This window comes from Pelobates fuscus, chromosome 5 (genome assembly GCF_036172605.1).
Source record: "Pelobates fuscus isolate aPelFus1 chromosome 5, aPelFus1.pri, whole genome shotgun sequence".
NCBI lineage: Eukaryota > Metazoa > Chordata > Amphibia > Anura > Pelobatidae > Pelobates > Pelobates fuscus.
In genome coordinates, this window is record NC_086321.1 from 143,080,987 (window position 1) to 143,103,020 (window position 22,034).

The 22,034-nt window shown below is 43.6% G+C and overlaps 1 protein-coding gene across 2 annotated transcripts in view; it reads right to left on the bottom strand.

The window, feature by feature from the left end:
* Positions 1-336: 336 nt before the first annotated feature.
* LOC134610965 (uncharacterized) overlaps positions 337-22,034 on the bottom strand; it is an 82,382-nt gene continuing 60,684 nt past the window's right edge. For both annotated transcript variants that reach the window (XM_063454389.1, XM_063454388.1), the window contains exons 4-5: positions 10,453-10,765; positions 337-678 (exon numbers count right to left, since the gene is read on the bottom strand). In XM_063454389.1, the coding sequence (XP_063310459.1) occupies positions 495-678; positions 10,453-10,765 (497 nt within the window). In that variant the 3' untranslated portion in view covers positions 337-494. The remainder of the gene's footprint in view (positions 679-10,452; positions 10,766-22,034) is intronic.

The following is a 22,034-nucleotide window of genomic DNA, read 5'->3' on the forward strand; positions in this document are numbered from 1 at the left end:
ATCGGGGCAGAGCCAGCAGCAGCAGACTGGATAATAGTAAGATTTTACTATGTTTAGGGAGGTAATGGGGTGGTGGCTAGATGGTGTTTTTAACACAATAGGATCAGGGTCCTAAATATAATTCCTTTGACTACCGTAATTTACTGCCTAGCATTCATACTTTTTGTCATAATGCAACATGGAATGGAATATAATGTGAATTGTCCCTAAAGGGTTATATATGCCCATAAAGTGCAGTCCTATCATTTCCATTCTGAGTGTTTTAGAAAATATATCTTTATGTAAATTAAAAAAAAGAATTGTTGAAAAATAAATAAATTAAATGTAATTGCTACTTTTAATTTTGCTGGCTTCAAAAATATTCTTACAACAAATATGACAAACCTACTTTAATTAATACTCCATGTGTGCAAGATTGAGATATAAGGACACCTAGTGGCCACAATGCCAAATATATGTTTAAATATAGGTCCTTGTTATTTTACTTCTCATCTTCACTCTGGTGGTGGCGGTAGTGTTTCAGTAATAGACACTGGTGGAGGTGAAGGTGTTTCATCATCAAATAACGGTGCTCTCATTGGCCTGAACACTTCAACTGGTGGTGGTGGAAATGCTTCTACATCTGCAGATCTTTCTCCCTTCTTGGACCCTTCATTCCTCTTTTTGCAATAAAGAATTCTGTGTGAAGAAGGAGATTTAAACAAACAACCTAAGTATTTTTCCATTTTGGGATGGTCTTGGGGTGCCAATGCCTTTTAGCTGTTGTGGACTATAACTTAAAGTGCTCAGCCTGCCAAATGGAAGATGTATTGTATGTGTGCCATGCATGGCACTCAAGGTGCCTTTGCATGACCCTCAAGGTTGCCAGAGACAAACAGGCTCTGGTCTATCAGGAGTCCCTAGTGCAACTTTATTGGTGATTGCAGGTGGTAAGGGGCGATCCTCAATTTACACATTGCAGCACTTACAGGAAGTGATCATTGGAGTAGAGCAGCCCGCTGCAGGTATCACAGCTCCTGCCCTTCACCTGTACCTAGCCAGGCCAGTCTCCAGTGGACCCCTGGGAAGTCACTGACACTGCTAGATATACCCAGAGCTGCAGAAGAAGCCTTCCCCTCATACAAATAATAAAAACATCCCACACACTCACAGTCCCCGCAGTTACAAACACCACAATCCATATACACACTTACACCCCCACACATACACACACACCAAACACGCAATGTGACATATCATCCACACACACAAATACACAAGCAGCCTCTATACACAGCCCACATACATTGGTATCATACACGATACCACAAACTATGAGCATATACTGTACAATATAACAGCCCACATATGCACAAATACAACGCTACAAAGCAACTGCAGCACCCATATATAACACAAGCATAATAGAGCAACACACACACCTCAATTTAAAAAAAAAATAGGATCAGCAGACTAAAGGACTTTAAAATCTTGTTTTGGCACAGTACTACTAGAAGGTTGCCTACCCCTGAGCTAGAGCATCAGAGATTAGCCTTTACTCCTTTGCATAACATACAACTGAATTTCATTCAGTGTCTAAACTGTTTGCAGAGAGAATTTTGAGTTTTGGGTCAATCCAAGAAACAGTTCTTAAAGAGAAAATGCACTCTAACATTGAATAAATATATGTGAAAGATCAAGTCTGGCCAGGGCCTGTGTAAGGATTTTTTGCCGCCCTAGGCAAAAAATAATAATTTGCCGCCCCTTCCACCCCCCCATTATGTGACATCACAACCATATGACCCGCCCATCTCAGCTTATTTGCCCAGATTCCAGTAAAGCCACCACGTGCTGCGCATAGGGATGTGCAGTACATTTCAAATAGGATGTGTACCAGAAAATGATTCCCCTATGTTATTTTTTTGTTAATATTATGTAACGTGAATATTTATTAAAATGTTGAGTGGATGTGTGGTGTGGGTGTGTGTCTTGTGTCGGTGTGATGGGTGGCTGTAAGTGTTGTAGCTATGTGTTAGGTGTATGTTGTGGCTTTCTGTGCGTGATGTACAAGGCTGGCTCTGTTTATAGCTGTGAGTGATGTGTGTGGCTGCATGTGGGTAGATGTGAGTGGTATGTGTAGCTGTGTGAGTAGCCATGAGCGAAAAGTTTGGGCAACTGTGAGTGATGTGTGGCAATGTGTGAGGTGTAGGAAAAACATGTAAAAAGTAGAGGAATTTCCATTTAGCATAAGATGGGAAGGGAGAATCAGGGTTAGCTCCAATTGTATTGGGGGTTTAAAGGCAGGTGCCAGAGACAGGGGCTGTATTGATGGCATAGGGGCTGTAATGTGGGATAGGGGCAGTACTGGAGGTTAGCGGCTGAAGGGGGGTGGTCAGGAACTGTAGTGGTGGATGAGGGGCAGATCGGGACCTGTAGTGGGGGTCAGGGGCTGTTGACTGGGAATAAGGGATATAAGGGGCAGTAGTGGGGTTCAGAGGCTGTTGTGGGGGTCTGACCTGTGTGTGGGGGTGAAGGGCAGAAGGGATGGGTCAGGGCCTGTAGTGGAGGGGTCAGGGGCAGTATTGGTCGATCAGAGGCAATAGGTGGGTGTTTTGAGCTGTAATGGGGGTTAGGGGCTGTAGTGGTTGCTTAGGGGGCAAGAGTGTTGTTAGGACCTATAATGGGGGCTGAGGGCTGTAGTGGGGTTTAACATTTGTAGACGGGGTTAGAATCAGGAAAGTGAGAGCCCTGGACTGTGGCTCTGCCTAAAGCTGAACATAGCTTGGTTCACTAAACAGTGAGCAGGGCTATGTGAAACTGATAGCTTGCTATCAGTGTTTAAAATGACTGAAACTGCTGTAAACACTGATAGCAAGTACCACAGCAGCTATCAGTTTCACATAACCCAGTTCACTGTTTAGTGAGCCAGGCTATGTTCAGCTTTAGGCAGAGCCACAGTCCAGGACTCTCTCTTTCCTGTGAGTATGTCACCCCTTACTTTCTCACTATCACTCCACTTCCTTCTCTTATCACCCCCCTAGCTGTACCTCTGCCCAAATTAACCATTTATTAACTTCTTTCTCCTCAATCCCCCCTTTTATTTCTGCTCTAACTTACTTCTTCCTGGTGTCTCTTCACTCTCTCTCTCCTCCAGCCCCTGAGCAGCATGCCTCTGCAGTAATTTTTCCTCCTGCAGGCAGGTCCTCCTAGCAGTGTTGTTACTCCCTATCCCCTCCTCTTATTCAGGACTGAGCACTCCTCCCAGCAAACAGACATCAAGACCTAATAGGGAGACTTCTAGTGCTGCCAGGTCTTGCTCTATTAAAGCTGCACTGTCATGCTGAACTTACCTTTCCTCAATCTCTTCCTCTTCTCCCCCTCTCTCAGGATCTGTTCTTTTCTTCCTGTCTTCTTTAGTTTTCTTTAAAATCATAAGACAAAGTAGGGACTCTTTGCCTTATTGAGGTTTACTCCGCTTGACCAACTTTGACCAGCTTTGACCAGCGGAGTAGCAAAGTGTGCTTCATTTCTGCTGGTCAGAGCAATTTTCCCATAATTCTTACCTTTCCTCTGTGATCTCGCAATGCTTCCTGTCATTTTAGACGAAACTGCCGAATTGCATTCTAACTGAATGAGAACAGTATGTTCGTTTGTTTTAGAACTCTATTTGGCACTTTGTTCGCAGGGAGTTATCTTCCAAAAGGCTGGAAGACCTAAATTGGTCCTTCAGCCAACTTTACTAATACTAAGTAAAGCCTTGCCCCGCCCTGCAGAGCTCAGTCTGCGCGGAGTCCTCCATGGGTGAAGAAGGATTATTTTTTTTGCGCTCAGGTTTTTTCTTTTTCGTCAGGTTTTTTTTTTGGCGCTCTGGTTTTTTATTTTATTTTCAGTTCGATGGGTATGATGGATTTTTATTTGGCCTTTTTTGGGGCTGAAAAATGAAGATTTTAGAAAAAAAAAAAGACGTTGAATGGTAAGTTGAATTTTTCTTTACAGGTTAGTTATTTTATTCCCCCTCACTATTTCTTAGGGTGAGGGGGTAGGTAGGAGGTAACTTTTTATTTGGGTGGGGGGGGTAAATTTGTCTTAGGGCCCCCACCCTCCGCCCACGGGTGGGGGCCGGTGGGGGGGAGGACAGTAGGCCCCCCTCATTAGCTTTATGGCCCCCACCCGCCGCCCAGGGGTGGGGGCCGGGGGGGAGTACAGTAGGTCCCCCCCTCATTATCTTTATGGCCCCCACCCGCAGCCCAAGGGTGGGGGCCGAGGGGAGGAAGACAGTAGTTCCCCTCCTCATTATCGTTATGGCCCCTACCCGCCGCCCAGGGGTGAGGGGCGGTGGGGGGGGAGGACAGTAGGTCCCCCCCTCATTATCTTTATGGCCCCCACCCACCGCTCAAGGGTGGGGGCCAGAGGGAGGACAGTAGGTCCCCCCCCTCATTATCTTTATGGCCCCCACCCGCCGCACTGGGGTGGGTGCCGGGGGGAGGATAGTAGGTCCCCCCCTTTGTAATTTATGGCCCCCACCCACCGCTCAGGGGTGGGGGCCAGGGGGGGGGGAGGACAGTAGGTCCCCCCCTCATTATCTTTATGGCCCCCACCCACCGCCCAGGCTGCTCACTGTTTAGTAGACATGCCCCTACTCGCAGTATAGCAAGTAGGGGCATTCAGGAGATTTTAATCTCCCTTATGCTATTATGGGGGTCATATTGACCCCCATAGAGTGAGGGAGGACATGGGGGGCTTAGGAAATGGCGGGGATCACTGCTCCCTGCCGCTTCTATCTTTACATATTACAAGGAGGGAGTTGCGAGCCGGTAGCTCCCTCCATGTAATAAACTAAACAAACAAATGAACACTGATACACAGTGTTTGTTTGTTCATCTGATTTTTCTATTCATTCATTCGTCTTTCTGACGAATGAATGAATAGATGAAATTCCCGTTCGCATGCCCAAGTGTTTTAACTGGGTATGTGCGGGAATCTCACAATGCTATCTAGTGTGGGCAGATGACGTGTCCCACAGGGACTTCCTCTACCCACACAAAGATGGTGGCGCCCTGAATATAGGTCGGGAATAGGTAATATGGGGAGCTTAGGGGCATTTGGGGGTAACTAAGGGGTCAATTAGATGTAGTGGAGTCGGGAGAGGGAGTTAAAAAAAAAAAACGGGATTCGGCCATGACAGTGCTGCTTTAAGGGAAAGGTAGGGGGCGGCCAACACCTCGCCCCGTCTGTGAAATCTTTTGATATCCCTGCCGGCTTGTTCAGCAGCAGGCTCTCCTCTGCGGCGCCCCCAGTGAGCTGGCGCCCTAGGCCACTGCCTAGATAGCCTCATGGTAGCGCCGGCCCTGAGTCTGGCTTAGCCTAAATGGATATTAGACTATTTCTGGCAGGTACTTTTAGAACTATTGTATAGTAGAGGGAATATGAGTATGATATGATATCAGGATCTACTAGGATACAAATGGTCCAAGATTATTTCTGTGAATATAGCTGGAGAATGAGATCAAGAAGAGCTATTATGGACTTATCATAGAAACAGACATGTGCAGGACTGGCATGGATGCAGAGTTGGACATGGTTAGTACACTTGTTCTGAAAACGCGTAAAAAAATAGTTAAAATTAATAGTTAAACCTAAACCCTAAATGGTGTGTTTTTTTCTATACTCTACTATACTCAGTATAAGGACACTAATATACTGGAATTTTTTCTGTCTCATTTTTCATAGTGTGAGTCACATTTAGTTTAGAATTTAGCAACCAACTGGCGTCAGTATACACTCTAATAATACTATAGAGGATCAATTATGTATAAATCCCTCCTCCATATTGTTATGTGAGCATTCACATAGAGTGACTTTTATACTAATGGACTGATGGTGGAAGCCTTAGATTGCTAGGCTTCTCACCATCCTAAGCTTAAATGTCCAGGAAATAGTAATTACAGTGTGCTGACAGCAGAGGGTATTCCTATTGCTATATAGAGGATATGTGGGGTATGATGGGGTTAAAGTTTTTAACCCTTAATTTTTCTATCACCATGATTTAGACACTGACAGTAGGCGTGACAATTAATTTCGTAACCTGTCAATCAACTTCACGCCAGCCGCGATGTCGAGGGGAGGTGTGTCCGACTGTGCACCCTCCCCCTGCAGTGACTGACTTCGTTACACTCCAATGGTCACACACCTTAAGATATGACGCGGCAAGGGGGAGTGGTGACTTTACGTCACTCGCCCACCCCCCTTAACACGTCGGATCAGCTGGAAGGATTTCTCCCTGTTTAAGCAGGTACTTAACCGGCTCAGTGGGACATGCACATGTAATAGCTCCTGACGACGTTGTGTATTCACGCTGAAACGCGCGTCGAGCGCTCTCTTTATTTATTTTTTATTTCACATTCGGTAGCACTTAGGTAGTTAGTATGTTGGAATAAGTTAGTTAGTTTACCAGCTTTTAAAGGATTTTTAGGCAGGTAGCTTTAGTCCTGTGGGGCTTCTCTGGACCTGGTATGGGGTTTGTTTACACTGGGTCTGTCTACCCCATTTAGTTCAGGATTCTTTGTCTGCCTTATGTTAGTGGGGTTATCACCCATATTCTTTTGGGTTATTAGCTCTTATCAGCCCACTCAGTCTGTGTATCCTGAGATCTAGGAGGCCTTACCATTTATATTGGGAGGAGTGGTTGGACCCCTTTTTATACATTGTGTAATTTTTTGTTGTGGATTTTGGGGATATTCAATCCTTCTAGAATAGATAGTAAGCTGTGGGTGGTATAAGGTGAAGATATGGTTAACTTTGTCTACTCCCTTCCACCTTTTCCATCCCTTTACCCATTTATATGTGACCCCCCTTCTCTCTCCTATTATCTGGTAACTACATATGTTTCTTCTGTGTGTTCAGAGCTACTTTTAGGATCCCCTTGTTTCAAGGGTCTCTTCGCTGTATTGAGGATCATCTGTATTCTCTACCCAATCTGATTGCAAGTGTTCACTGGGAGCAACAAGCAGCTTCCTGTCAGACTGAGAAGAGGATCACAGTAGGAATGGGGGGGTCCATAAAGGAACAGCGGGAGGCTGGAGGGAGACAAAGAGACAGTGAGGAGGGCTGTTAAAGAGGAAAAAGAGACACACAGAGGTTTAGGGGGTAAGATCAGTGGCGTACACACGAACCTTGGCCCCCCTTACCGCGCTTATACTTAACGGGCTGGGGCCGCAACACATGGCAGCGGGCACCTGGTCACAGGGCTGCGATCCCTGCGACCACATAAAGGACCACTATAGACACTCAGATCACTTCAGTTCAATGAAGTGGCCTGGGTGTCGGGTCCCTCTAGTTTTAACCCTGCAACTGAGGCTTAATCCAGCCTCTAGTAGCTGTCTCACCCGCTGACACCACTGCCAACCTCGGGGGGCCCTGAGGTGGCCAGCTCCTGGGCCCCCAGGAGAAGAGGCTGGCAAACTGGCGTACATACCCGGGTCGCAGGGCAGCCAGGCCCCCTGGCGACCGTGGTATGTACGCCAGTGGGTAAGACACACACAGAGGGGAAAGGGGGAATGAGACACACACAAAAGGGTGTAGAGAAATTAATGCTATTATATACTTTTTATTCCCTTCATTCGGCTGTCCGTACCCCCACCCTGTTCGTCTACCGAACCCCCATCTGTGTGGTCCATGTGTTCGCATCTTTTAACTGTTAAACGACCAACCATGTCTGTTAACAGCAAATAGCTTTTTAAGGAAAATGGTTCCCAGTGTGTCCGCGGCTTGTATAGCTGAACGCACATGTGCAAACAAATGGCTGCCATTTCTGTCTCTCGCACGCGGGTAGCGGTACATGGTCATTGACGACATGGAACTGTTTTTGGCTACACGACCCAGCGAACTCCTGGTAAATTGATACCACTGCCCATCCAACTTCCCGAATAGTGATGTCCCGAACTGTTCGCCGGCGAACAATAGCGTGTTCGCGTTGGGCGAACATATGCGATTTCCGGTCCGCCCCCTATTCGTCATCATTGAGTAAACTTTGACCCGGAACCTCACAGTCAGCAGACACATTCTGGGAGGGAGGGTCTGCTGCTGATTGGCTGGAATGTGTCTGCTGACTGAGGTTCCGGGCCAAAGTTTACTCAATGATGACGAATAGGGGGCGGACCGGAAATCGCATATGTTCGCCCAACGCGAACACGCTATTGTTCGCCAGCGAACAGTTCGGGACATCACTATTCCCGAACTGTTATGTATACAGTGTTCGGGAGACATAGACTACCGAAAAGGGAGAAAATTCGTATGCTAACATAAAAGCCGTGGCACAGATAGGCACAGAAAGGCTGGGGAGGGCGAGAAGTAGGGAAATGGACACAGAGAAACTTGGTGGTAGAAAGAGACATACAAAGTGGCTGGGAGGAAGAACCACAGAGAGGGGGGGAGGGGAGAATGAGATACACAAAAAGGCTGTGGAAGGGAAGAAAGGGACACACAAAGGTGCTTGTGGAAGAGGCACACAGAAGAGCTGGGGTGGAGAAAGAAACAAACAAAGGCATTAGGGGGAAGACACACAAGGAAATTGTAAGAGACAATGGGGTGACAGACACACAAAGGTGCTTGGGGGAAGAGACACACTGAGGAGCTGGATTGGAAAAAATGACACAAAGGGATCTGAGGGGAAATTAACTACACAAAATATATAATATGTGAATGTGTGTGTGTCTGTTAGTGTGTGTCAAATCAGTGAGTGTCTGTGTTAGTGGATGTGTCTGCCAGTGTGTGTCAAATCAGTAAGTCTGTCAGTTAGTTTGTGTCAGTAAGTGTGTCTGTCAATGTGTGTTAAATCGGCGAGTGTGTCTGTCAGTGAGTGTGTGTCAGTATTCTCTGTGAGTAAATGTGTGTGTCCGTATCCTTTGCATACAAGTGTGTTTGTCAGTGTCCACTGTGTGTAACTGTATGGGTGGGTGTGGGTGTCAGTGTCCTCGTGTATGGCTATTACGTGTGTTTTATATGTTCATTTTGTAACTATTGTACTTCAGATTAATAGTCCATATATTCCTTCTTAAATAAACAATATTCGCATTATTTTATATTTATTTTAAAAATATTACTTGCCCTGTAATCATGCTTGTTCTGTAATATGGCATTAACTTAAATATCAGTGTCTACACATTAATTTCTCAAGACAGTGGTACTGCAGAGGTGCTTCTCTGTAAAAGGAGAAACACTTCTATACAGTTCTACAGTACATTTTTTAAATAAAATTTAGAATAAAGTCATGTAATTTTTTTTTTGTTAAATCTTAAAAAAACTCTCCAGATTTATTTTAGGCACCAACACAACTTAAGTTTACTTGGTAGTAATAAAGAGATATTAAAAGGGAGAAAAACATGAATATAAGGCCCAATACTTATGTTTTTGTTTGGTGCATAAATTTCTCCTTTAAGTCCTCTGTTATCTCTGTTAAGTCACCCAGACCACTTAACCTCAATGAAGTGGTCTGGGTGCAGTGTTCCTGTCATTTTAAACCTGCAATATAAAAACATTGCATTTTTGTTTAGAAACATTACATGGTTAAAGGGACACTCCAGAAACCATAACAACGTCATGTAAATGAAATTGTAATGGTGCCAGGAACCCACCGGCCGCATTCTTATCTCATTCTTATTCTCGAATGACTTAACCCTAAAGTGTGCCTCCAACGCCGATGCCCCCAGGTGGCATCTGGCTTCTGAACCTCAGTTTTTCCAGAAATCTGGACAGTATCAAAGGATATTAGTGAAGTGGCTATGAGTTATTACCTTTAAAAGAGAGGTAACTAAAAAGTAGCTTTCCAGCAATAGCTTAAAGGGACTCTCCAGTGCCAGGAAAACAATCCGTTTTCCTGGCACTGCAAGTCCCCTCTCCCTCCCACCTCTCAATCCCCGGTTGCTGAAGGGGTGAAAACCCCATTCAGTCACTTACCAGGGGCAGTGACATGTCTCACGTCGCTGCTTCCTCCTCCTCTGCGTTACGTTGGCGGGTGCGCAAGACTGATCCCGCCCACCGGCCGCGCATGCGCACTAGAGCTCACCATAGGAAAGCATTGAAAATGCTTTTCAATGCTTTCCTATGGGGAACTGAGCGATGCTGGAGGACGTCCAGCGACGCTCTAGCACAGGTTTTCTGTGCTATGAAGCAGGAAGTGCCCTCTAGTGGCTTAGAGGTGGAGTTAACCCTGCAAGGTAATTATTGCAGTTTATAAAAAAATGCAATAATTACACTTGCAGGGTTAAGAATAGTGGGAGATGGCACCCAGACCACTCCAATGGGCAGAAGTGGTCTGGGTGCCTGGAGTGTCCCTTTAACAAGAGATTCCCATTATTCCAGACAGGATTTCAAGTGCTACAGGCTAGTGAGAAATCCTTCGGTTTGTATTTCAACATCTGAGGAGCTGCTAGTTGGTACATAATTGACACAAGACCAATAATAAAAGCATCTTACCCAACAACTACACCTATTGAAGAACCAACGCTGAGAAGAATTCCAAACACTATCACACCATAAGTTAGTAATTTTAGCTTATGTTCACGCTCCAGTTTTTGGAGAATTTGAGCATATAGCAAGATCTGGGGTTCAAAGCTGTTGCAGTCGAATGACTCTGAATTTCCTTCACTGTCTCCACCTTCTGTGGTTGCATGAAGCGGTACACTCACGACCTCCTCCGCCTCCTTTTCCTCACTAGATTCCGCCTCATTTATAGTATTTTCTTTCTCCCCCTCCTCTTCTTTCACAGACTGGATTTCTTCAGGCAGGGCTGCAGAGGAGAAATTAAGATAATAAACTGAAACAAAGTCTAAATTAAATGTTTTTTATTTCCTAATAAATAATAACTGCATGTGTTATCCTTTTTCATGTTCTGACATGTACCTATATTTGAATACATTTGGAACTTGAAGGCACTTGTTGTGGTCTATATGAAGCAGGGTGATCTGTTGACTGTACTGTGTGTTGTTCTGTTGTGCGATTTGCTAAATGTAAACCAAACTTTTATACCAGAAAACAAATCTCCAGCTCAAAAAAAACTTTCCTCTTAGGGTTAGGCTAACCTTGAAATGTTTTGCACTTTCTGATTAGCAGTGTTGTCTTTAATTCAGGGCACAATGTATGTGTGTGTGTGAGGGGTGCAATGCATGTGGGGTTAAGTGTGTGTGTACGGAGGTACATTGTGTTTGTGAAGTATGTAGTGTGGTTGTGTGAAGGATGTAGTGTGTGTGTGGGGTGCATTGTGTTTGTGTGTTTGAAGGCTGCAGTGTGTGCTTGAGGGGTACAGTGTGTGTGAATTGAGAGGGCAGAGTGTGATTGAGGGGTGCAGTGAGTGTGTATGGGGGGCAGTGTGTGTGAGGGGTACAGTGTGTGTGTGCGGTACAGTGTGTGTGTATGGGGGGGCAGGGTGTGTGATGGTACAGTGTGTGTGTATGGGGGGGCAGGGTGTGTGATAGGTACAGTGTGTGTGTATAGGGGCAGTGTGTGTGTACGTGGGACGTGTGTGTATGTGGGACAGTGTGTGTGAGGGGTACAGTGTGTGTGAGGGGTACAGTGTGTGTGTGTGTGTGTGTATGTTTATGGGGGCAGTGTGTGTGCGGTACAGTGTGTGTGTATGGGGGGACAGGGTGTGTGATGGGTACAGTGTGTGTATAGGCGGCAGTGTGTGTGTATGCGGGACGGTGTGTGTATGCGGGACGGTGTGTGTGTGTATGTGGGGCAGTGTGTGTGTGTGTATAGGGGCAGTGTATGTGTATAGGGGGAGGGTAGATTAATAAATATATTTTTTTTATTTTAAAACCCCCCAATAATTTTGATATCCCCCCTCCCTGCTTACCTTTGGCTGACAGGGCGGACTTTGCCTGCAAACCCTGGTGTTCCGGTGGGGAAGCCCTTGTGGTCCCAGTGGTGAGAGTGAACTCTAGCAGCCTCAGGAGCTGCTAGAGTTCACTCTCGCGAGCTTCTGAGCATTGCCATGGTAACCGGGGGAACGCTCTGAGCTTGCGAGAAGAGAACCCGGCAGAGCTGCAGGTTAGAGCTTCCCCGGGTCCTCTCTCCCTCCCTCCCTCCCCTGCCTGCTGCCAGCATTACACTGCTAGCAGGCTAGAAAGGGAGATCTCCGATCTCCTCTCCAGTCCTGCAGAGCCAGCAGGGAAGAGAGAGGCACAGTTCCCGTTGCTATGATCAAAGCACCAGGAAAATGTATTGCGGCGCCCCTGTGTGCTTGTCGCGGCGCCCCAGGGCGCCACAGCACACAGTTTTGCAACTGCTGGGCTAGGACTAAGAGAGCCGGAGAGAGAGAAAAGAGGTAGAAAGAGAGCTAGAGAGAGAGAGTGTGAGAGAGTTAGAGAGAGCGTGAGTGAGAGAGTTAGAGATAGATAGAGTTAGTGAGAGTCAGAGAGAGAGAGTGTCAGAGAGAGTCAGAAAGAGAGTCAGAGAGAGAGAGAGCGAGAGTCAGTGAGTTAGAGAGAGTGCTAGAGAGTTAAAGTGATAGAGCGAGAGTGAGAGAGAAAGTTAGAGTCAGAGTGAAAGTCAGAGAGAGTTAGATATATATATATATATAGAGAGAGAGATAGATACATAGATAAAGATAGATTGAGACAGTTAGAGAGTCAGAGAGAGTTAGAGAGATAGATATAGATATGGAGAGTTAGAGTCAGAGAGTGTCAGAGAGAGAAAGCCAGAGAGTTAGAGATAGAAAGAGTAAGAGAGAGTTAGAAAGCTAGAGAGAGTCAGAGAGTTAAAGAGAGTAAGAGTTAGAGAGAGAGAGAGTAAAAGAGAGTTAGAGAACTGGAGTTAGAGAGTTGGAGTTAGAGAACTGGAGTTAGAGAGTTGGAGTTAGAGAGTTGGAGTTAGAGAGTTGGAGTTAGACAGTTGGAGTGAGAGAGTCAAAGAGAGCATGTGAGAGTGTGAGAGAGTTAGAGAGAGAGAGAGAGAGAGTTAGAGTCTGAGTTAGAGAGTTGGAGTGAGAGAGTCAGAGAGAATTAGAGAGAGTGAGAAATAGAGTCAGAGAGAGTCAAATAGAGAGTCAGTGGGAGAGTGTCAGAGAGTGAGAGAGATAGATATAGTGTATATACATAATATATACAATTTGTGTGTGTATACAATCACTATATATAGAGAAATATCTCGATATATATAGTGTTTCTATACAAACACAAACTTTATATATGGTGTATATACACTATATTTTCTGTACTGTAGTGGATGCTGCCTTCATGTATCTGGGTTGAGGGTTGCACTAGGAAGTGGAGGACATAGACAGTGAGCTGAGCTATAAGTCAGCTCAGCTTGTGAACGCGCATTAATGCCCTTGGTGTTCACTTATAGAGCGGCATTCGTTTCTCTAACAGAAGGATTTGATTGAGCCCTGCTACATCGCAATTTTGACAAAAATGGGGGCGGAGCCTGCTGAGGATCTCGGTGCTGGAACAGAGGTAAGTTTTTAAATTAATATGCACTCAAATGAAAAAAATTTTTTAGATGAAATTAATATAAAGGCGAAAAAGAAGGCTAGGGGACCAGGCATAATAGTTATATTTTGACTATAGTGCTCCTGTAATTTAGGATATTTTTTTTATTATTTGGTGTATCATTTTTCTGCCCTAACTTTTTTGATATATAAAAATGTGTGAGCCTGTAGTTGTGGAAGGGGTTATCTAGCCTATATAACATGTATCCTTTTCCATTAGCTGCAGTCGATGCCTCAGAGGGCTCCTACTTCTGGCTAGGAATATGTTCCCACAGCCACATTTCACAAATTGACACAGAGGCCAAGTTCTCGCCGCCCCCAAATCTTCTTGCAGTACCTTGTATCTGACACAATGTGACAACCTACCAGTTGGTTTGCTTGGAGAGGAACTCAGTAGCAGTGGATTGGCAACTCCTTGCAAACACGACCCTCCCAGGTGTCTGAGAGTGATACGGGAACCTGGGAGATCTGTGAGGGCACAGGTGCCTTTATTTACAGAGGAAAAGGAGAAGCCAGAAAGTAAAAGGCAGGAAGTGGTGTCAGGTGGTCCGATGGTCAGCCCTAGCAGCAACTCAAGCCGAAGGGCAGAAGCCAGGAGAACCACAAATAGAGAGCAGGACATCAGTAGCCAAGAGTTGGAAACAAGAAGCGTGGTCAGGGTCAAGCCAGAGGTCAGAAACCAAGATGTATTAAAGTATTACTGGTGACACGCACCAGGATCAGGAAAACAGACCGGGACCAGGACCAGGACCAAGGACATTAACCAGGATCAAGGACACGGTTCAGGATCAGGAACAAGAACAGGAACACAGGAAGTGAAGAATGCCAGGAGACTGGAAGCAAAGACCAGAACAACTAAACACTGACTTATAGGGGAGGCCAGTCATGCATGCAGAGCCCGTTGGCTATTTAAGAGGAGCAGGGACTCGGCTCCATGCAGCACACCATGCTTCCTCAATTACAGGACACTCTTCTGAGCCCCCCGGACCTTCCACCATCTGATACACACCGAGCAGGTGTCCATGTGGCGGCCCCTCGCGTAGCTCAACACCGAACCTGGAGCCAGCAGGAGTAGAAACCGGCACCGGAGGCCCCAGCATGCTGTGGGAGAGTCGGACAATGTAAGCTGTGACACAAAACAAGCAGCGGGCCTCCTAAAAAATTACCACAAAGTCAGTGAAATCGCAGTCAGCTGACTAACATTCCCGTGGTTTCCCTGCCAACAGTGAGTAAATCTAAGCGGCCTCATTAGGCCACTTTGGCGTCAGGGGCTCTTCTCAAGTGAACACTTCTGTGTTTTTTTATGTATTATCAGAAATGGCGAAATGGTGAAATGGTGAAAGGGTCATTTATGGATCTGCATCTTATTATCTATTGTGTCTGGTTCTCTTACGGTGCACTTATTTGAAGAGTCAAGTTACTATTATATAAAAAGGGGAATTTTGTTGATATCATTAAACAACGATTCCAAATCTCGGTACATTCTCATATATTTCATTATGTTGAATTACATATACCCCAGACTTATGTTACAGTCCTAAACCTTCTTACACACAGAAATACTTAGATATAATTAGTCTTAATGTCTAGACCTTTTGCTCTAGTCTGTAGCAATCTTACTCTAAAAACCAAAAATAATCCAGGCCCCGGTGTGCATAGTATCCCAAAATTTAAATTAGGTCTTTCACTTCAGTATATAGGAGTAGGTGGGTGTCTCAGTTTCTCTTCATTGCTCTATACCAATCATTATGATACATGTACATGTTAATAAACATATCCTCAAATAACTTTCAATTATGTTACCAATAATAGGTCTGATCCCTGTGTCGGACAAGGTTTCCTTCAAAACAATTTTGCAAATTATAGGAAGGTATGTATGGACACCATAAAATGTGTAAAGGCCAGGGGCATGGCAGCAGTCCCTTATATAATAGGTTATTTATCTGCTCTCATACAGGTATTCCTTACCCACTCAAACTCATCTATACTCCAGGCTCATTACTCTTTATCCAAGGAAAGAGCTCACAAACATACCACATTACATATCTTGAAACAAACATCCCTCCCTTGACTACTAAGTAAAGTGAACTAGCTACAGAGTTTCAATAAGGGCCCAATAGAATAATACACTCCTAGGCTTCTTCGCCTTAATTCAGTGGTCCAGTGAGGCGAACTTCCTTCTTTAAACATGGAGGTACATTCGCCCATCAGCCCAATGCATAGGTAGTGCCTCGCACACAGTATAGTTAGGGTCTCACCTGTCACACCAGATCTATCTTGATGCTTGATAATTGTCACCAAGAGGAAAACTCCCTGCCACTATGTTTATGGCATCAACACCCCAAATTCATAAGTTGGACAACTCTTGCCACACGCCAACTAGTAACATCTAGTAATATAATTTTGCCACTTTCCACCAATTAGCCGCTGGTTCACACTAAATAATTGCAATAATAATGAGATAATAGCTGCTAATTTCCATTACGTAGAATTTCATTTCATTGCCTAGTACTCTGGCTAGAACAGAGTCCCCAACCAGACTTTCGGCAAGGCCCAGTTCAGTAAGGTCTTGGACTATCCAAAGAATAACAGCAGAATTAAAAACGCAAGAACATCCAGCCACAGCAAGGAAGGCTGAGCCAGTAAGACTAATGAGGTAAAAAACTGACACAGCAATACCAGGTCCCAGTGAGGAAGGATCAGTCCAGTGCAGTCTTTCAGATTTACATGCCATGATGTTGTCAATATCAATATCCATCAACTCCATAAACAACAGACTTGAGATCAAGGAATCGGCCAACCTAGCTGGCCCATCTTGAGCTCCAGATTTCCAACTATCTATTCCCCCACCACAGAATAGTCACCAGGGTAATACAAATGCTGTTACACTAACCCTTAGCTTAGCAAACCACCCATCACCTCACTTGGTAGAGTTTCTAACTTTGGGGTTTTTGTCATGGGTAACATTGAATGTGCCAATCTACAATCCGCCCCCAAAAATCCACAGTCTCTCAACTTGCATATGAACAGAAGGTCCATATACCAGTATAATTTCCCTCAGTATTCATCTTAATTCAGACACTATAGAAGCTAGCCTTACAGATGATAAAATTTGGAAAATACAAGAATACATGGCAAACTGTTTACAACAAGGTTCATGTACTCATGAGCAACTACAGTCACTACTTGGGCCCATGAATTTCACCATGCAAATTATTCCAAAAGGTAGATCATTTATTTCCAGACTGTTATGGATGTTGCAAAGCCTTCCCGATGACGACAGTAGGTTTACAATTGATGAATATGCAACAGCTGACATTTCCATGTGGCAACTGTTTCTGTCATCATGGAATGGCAGATCCATGTTCATACCCTCTAGAAACATAGAAACATAGAATGTGACGGCAGATAAGAACCATTCGGCCCATCTAGTCTGCCCAGTTTTCTAAATACTTTCATTAGTCCCTGGCCTTATCTTATAGTTAGGATAGCCTTATGCCTATCCCACGCATGCTTAAACTCCTTTACTGTGTTAACCTCTACCACTTCAGCTGGAAGGCTATTCCATGCATCCACTACCCTCTCAGTAAAGTAATACTTCCTGATATTATTTTTAAACCTTTGTCCCTCTAATTTAAGACTATGTCCTCTTGTTGTGGTAGTTTTTCTTCTTTTAAATATAGTCTCCTCCTTTACTGTGTTGATTCCCTTTATGTATTTAAATGTTTCTATCATATCCCCCCTGTCTCGTCTTTCCTCCATGCTATACATGTTAAGATCCTTTAACCTTTCCTGGTAAGTTTTATCCTGCAATCCATGAACCAGTTTAGTAGCCCTTCTTTGAACTCTCTCTAAGGTATCAATATCCTTCTGAAGATAGGGTCTCCAGTACTGTGTACAGTACTCCAAGTGAGGTCTCACCAGTGTTCTGTACAATGGCATGAGCACTTCCCTCTTTCTACTGCTAATACCTCTCCCTATACAACCAAGCATTCTGCTAGCATTTCCTGCTGCTCAATTACATTGTCTGCCTACCTTTAAGTCATCAGAAATAATCACCCCTAAATCCCTTTCCTCAGATGTTGAGGTTAGGACTCTATCAAATATTCTGTACTCTGCCCTTGGGTTTTTACGTCCAAGATGCATTATCTTGCACTTATCCACATTAAATGTCAGTTGCCACAACTCTGACCATTTTTCTAGTCTACCTAAATCATTTTCCATTTGGCTTATCCCTCCTGGAACATCAACCCTGTTACATATCTTAGTATCATCCGCAAAAAGACACACCTTACCATCAAGACCTTCTGCAATATCACTAATAAAAATATTAAAGAGAATGGGTCCAAGTACAGATCCCTGAGGTACCCCACTGGTGACAAGCCCAAGCTTCGAATATACTCCATTGACTACAACCCTCTGTTGCCTGTCACTCAGCCACTGCCTTACCCATTCAACAATATTGGAATCCAAACTCAAAGATTGTAGTTTGTTGATACTACTGAATTGCTCAAGTTTAATAATTCCTCCGCTATGTTTGAAATTTTCTCCATTGTAGTGGTGGCAGATGTTTGGTGTCATTAATGAAAAGGTTAAGCAGGTAAGGTGTTTTCTTGACAATCAAGCAGCCTGTCACATACTAAATAAAGGTTGTTCAAACTCCTTAATAATTATGAAATTAGTCAGGAAATTAACCTGGCTGGTGGCCACTCAGCAGTTTTATATTGTATGTACATAGATACCTGGAAATCCTAATACACCCGTTTAAATTTCCGGCAATTTTTTTTAAGTTCATCCCACAGCGAACCAATAGGCAACAGGACCCCCGAACATCCAGGAACTTATCATGAACTGAATGTTATAATGTCACACAGTAAAACTTTAACACAAGTGGGACAGTCCAACAATACAAGAAAATCTTATAATAGAGCATTTAACATATTTTAAATGTTTGTCTCGGTCTTCAAATAATAAACACCTTTTCTGTTGAAACACTGGTCAATTCCCCACTTTTTGCCACCTATTGCTCAAACTAGCTCACATCACCATCAAAATAGCTCACTGCCGTAAAACATCATATGCTTACATAATTTCCCAATACTACAATACTATACCTTTCCTTTCATCTTATCCCATTAAGAGTGTTTTGAAAGGAATTGAAAAATGTTATGTCATATAAACACCAAAACGACTTCCAATAGATAGTCCCAAATTCCGAGCAATCTCTGATTTATTGGACAACGCGCCATTTGAACAACATACCAACGTTGTTATAAAAGTTGCCACTTACTTGGCCTTTTACGGGGACCCAAAGAGTTAAAGGATCACTATAGGGTCAGGAACACAAACATGTATTCCTGACCCTATAGTGTTAACACGACCATCTAGTCCCCCTGGGCCCCTCAGGCCTCCATAAATATAGCAAAATCTTACTGTATTCAAGCCAGAAGCTGTAACTCTGCATGCTGTTTGCCTCAAAAAAAAAAACAAGCGGTCTGCTGACATCATTAGAAGTGGTGGCCTGATCCAATCACAGTGCTTCGCCATAGGATTGGCTGAGACTGACAAAGAGGCAGATCAGGGGCAGAGCCAGCATGATTCAAACACAGACCTGGCCAATCAGCATCCCCTCATAGAGATGAATTGAATCAATTAATGTCTATGAGGAAAGTTCAGTGTCTGCATGCAGAGGGAGGAGATAGTGAATGTTTGGATGCATTTTAGGCAGCCATGACCCAGGAAGGATCTCGAACAGTTATCTGAGGAGTGGCCAGTGAAGTTATCACTAGGCTGTAATGTAAACACTGCATTTTCTCTGAAAAGACAGTGTTTACAGCAAAAAGCCTGAAGGTAATGATTCTACTCACCAGAACAATTTCAATAAGCTGTAGTTGTTCTGGTGACTATAGTGTCCCTTTAATGGTTACTAAGTTTTCAGACACTCTAAAATTGCCTTGAGATACAAGACTTAAATAATACCAAAGATCATTACACCCTGTCATTAAAACATAGTAAGACCAGTTAGACAGGCCCTGCGGTAGAAATCCCCTTCTAAATTTCAAATACCAAATGGTGTCCAGTAAAAGTTCTAGATGATCTCACCAAATCACTGACCAGTAAACTCCCCTGTTTTACTTTGCTACCGATACATAGAAATCCTCTCACAACACAAACATTTATCTTATACCTTAGGATTCTCTAATGTTTAAATCCTAATTTTTCGTTTTGCATAGATGCGGCTTCCGCAGCCTCCAGTCATAATGTTCCTGCACACATCATAAAGAAAATGGGCCGCTGGAAGTCATCTGCCTATTATAGGTACATACCACAACCAGAACAAGAAATCAGAAATGCCTTCAATACTATTACTCTGGAACATTATACATATGTTACTGTAATAAAGTTTTGCATTATAATTTTGCCCTTTTTTTTTTATTTTACAGGCCTAACCTTGTCCGCTTTGGCACACCACAACCGACTTTTCAATATAATTATGTATCATCATTATTAAGCTATTGGCTTATGGTAACAGATCACAAATTAAAAGGAGAACGCTGTAGCAAATTTATATATATTATATATATATATATATTTTTTTTTTTTACACATTAACACCACTGACAGGTGCAGTGATTAACAATGATTAAATTGTTACAATAGCTCCTGTCAAGGGGTGGGATATATTAGTCAGCAAGTGAAGAGCCAGTTCTTGAATTTAATGTGTTGGAAGCATGAAAAATGGGCAAACGAAAAAAACTAAGTGACTTTGACAAGGGCAACATAGTGATGCTCGATGACTTGGTCAGACCATCTTCAAAACGGCAAGTCTTGTGGGGTGTTCCCAGTATGCAGTGGTCAGTACCTACCAAACGTGGTGCAGCAAGAACAACCAGTGAACCGGTGTAAGTGTCATGGTCAACCAAGGTTTATTGATGGACATTTGAAGTGAAGGCTATCCAGTCTGGTCAGATCACACAGAAGAGCTACTGTAGCTCAAATTGCTGAAAAACGTAATGCTGGCCATGATAGAAAAAAGTCAGAACACCGTGCATCACAGTTTGCTGAGCAGCCGTAGACCAGTCATAATGCCCATGATGACTGCTGTCCACCACCAAAAGTAATGGAAGCAGTTTGCGTGGTCTGATGAATCACGTTTTCTTTTAGATCAGGTGAGTGATCGGGTGCATGTGTGTTGTTTACCTGGGGTATGGCAGCAGGGAAGAAGGAAGGTGGAGAAAGTAATTTGCTCTGGGCAATGTTCTGCTGGGAAATCTTGGGTCTTGGCATTCATGTGGATGTTACTTTGGCACATACCACCTACCTAGAGATTGTTGCAGACTGTGTAGATCCCTTTATGTCAATGGTGTTTCCTGATGGCAGGACTCTTTCAGTGGAATAATGCACCCTGCCATATTGCAAAACTTTTTAAGGATTGGTTTGAGGAACATGAAAAAAAGTTCAAGATGTTGCCTTGGCATCTAAATTCCCCAGATTTCAATTAGAATGAGCATCAGCTGGATGTGCTGGAAGAAGAAATCCGATCCATGGGACCCCATCTCGCAACTTGCAGAAAAAATATCTGCTGCCAATGTCTTGTTGCCAGATACCACAGGACACGTTCAGAGGTCTTGTGGAGTTCATGTCTCAATGCAGCTCCAGGAGGACCTACATGATATTAGGCAGGTGCTTTTAATGTTTATAAATATATACATATATATATTGCAGGTTTACATGAACAGGGACAATGCACCCAGATAACTTCAATGAAACGAAGAGGTCTGCATACCTATTGTGTCCTTTTAGCTTCATACATTATGCAACTTTGTTTCTTGTTAGCCTCATTTTTTCAGTCATACATTTGATTCATAGACACTACATGTGCCTGGTACAAATTCTTATTTGATGCCCTATTTTTTAGTTTCAGTGTAGGATTATATTACTAGCTAATAGATGATATATGAAGGATTGGATCTTTATTTGGTCACTAATGTTTTTTGCTGTTTAGTACATGGATGCTAGTCTGACTGCTTACAATGTATGTTTACTCTCGCATGTAGCCTGTTTTTTTTAGATTTACCACTGAAGGGTTTTAGCTTTAGCTTTTCAGTTTTTTTGGGAGAGGGGGATATGGTGTCTGACTCCCAACTTACTAGTCGTCATTAATCTTGGGATGTGCACGCAGATGATTTGTCTTGATAAACTGTTTTTGTACTGGAACACGTAGACCACAGTATTTGTCCAGGTGTTACATCTGCTCATGTAAGGCACTTTATTAAATATTGTTTAATGCATACTTTTGATTTTTCAAATCCCTACAGTTGCAAAAAAATGGTTTTGGGATTTTAACTATTGAAACACTGGTAATCTAATTCTGTTTGATCTGAGAAATGCATCAGTTTATGCTTGAGAGGAAGGAAATGATTTAGGAATGAGTAATGTTTTAAGGGTGCGAATTAAAACTAAAGGGCAATGGGTAAGGCTGGAGTTTGAGGGTGGATCATTAGCTGTGTCCGTGAATTAAGTGATATCCAAGTGCAGAGTTTGGTAGGTGTTAATAATAGGGCTTGGT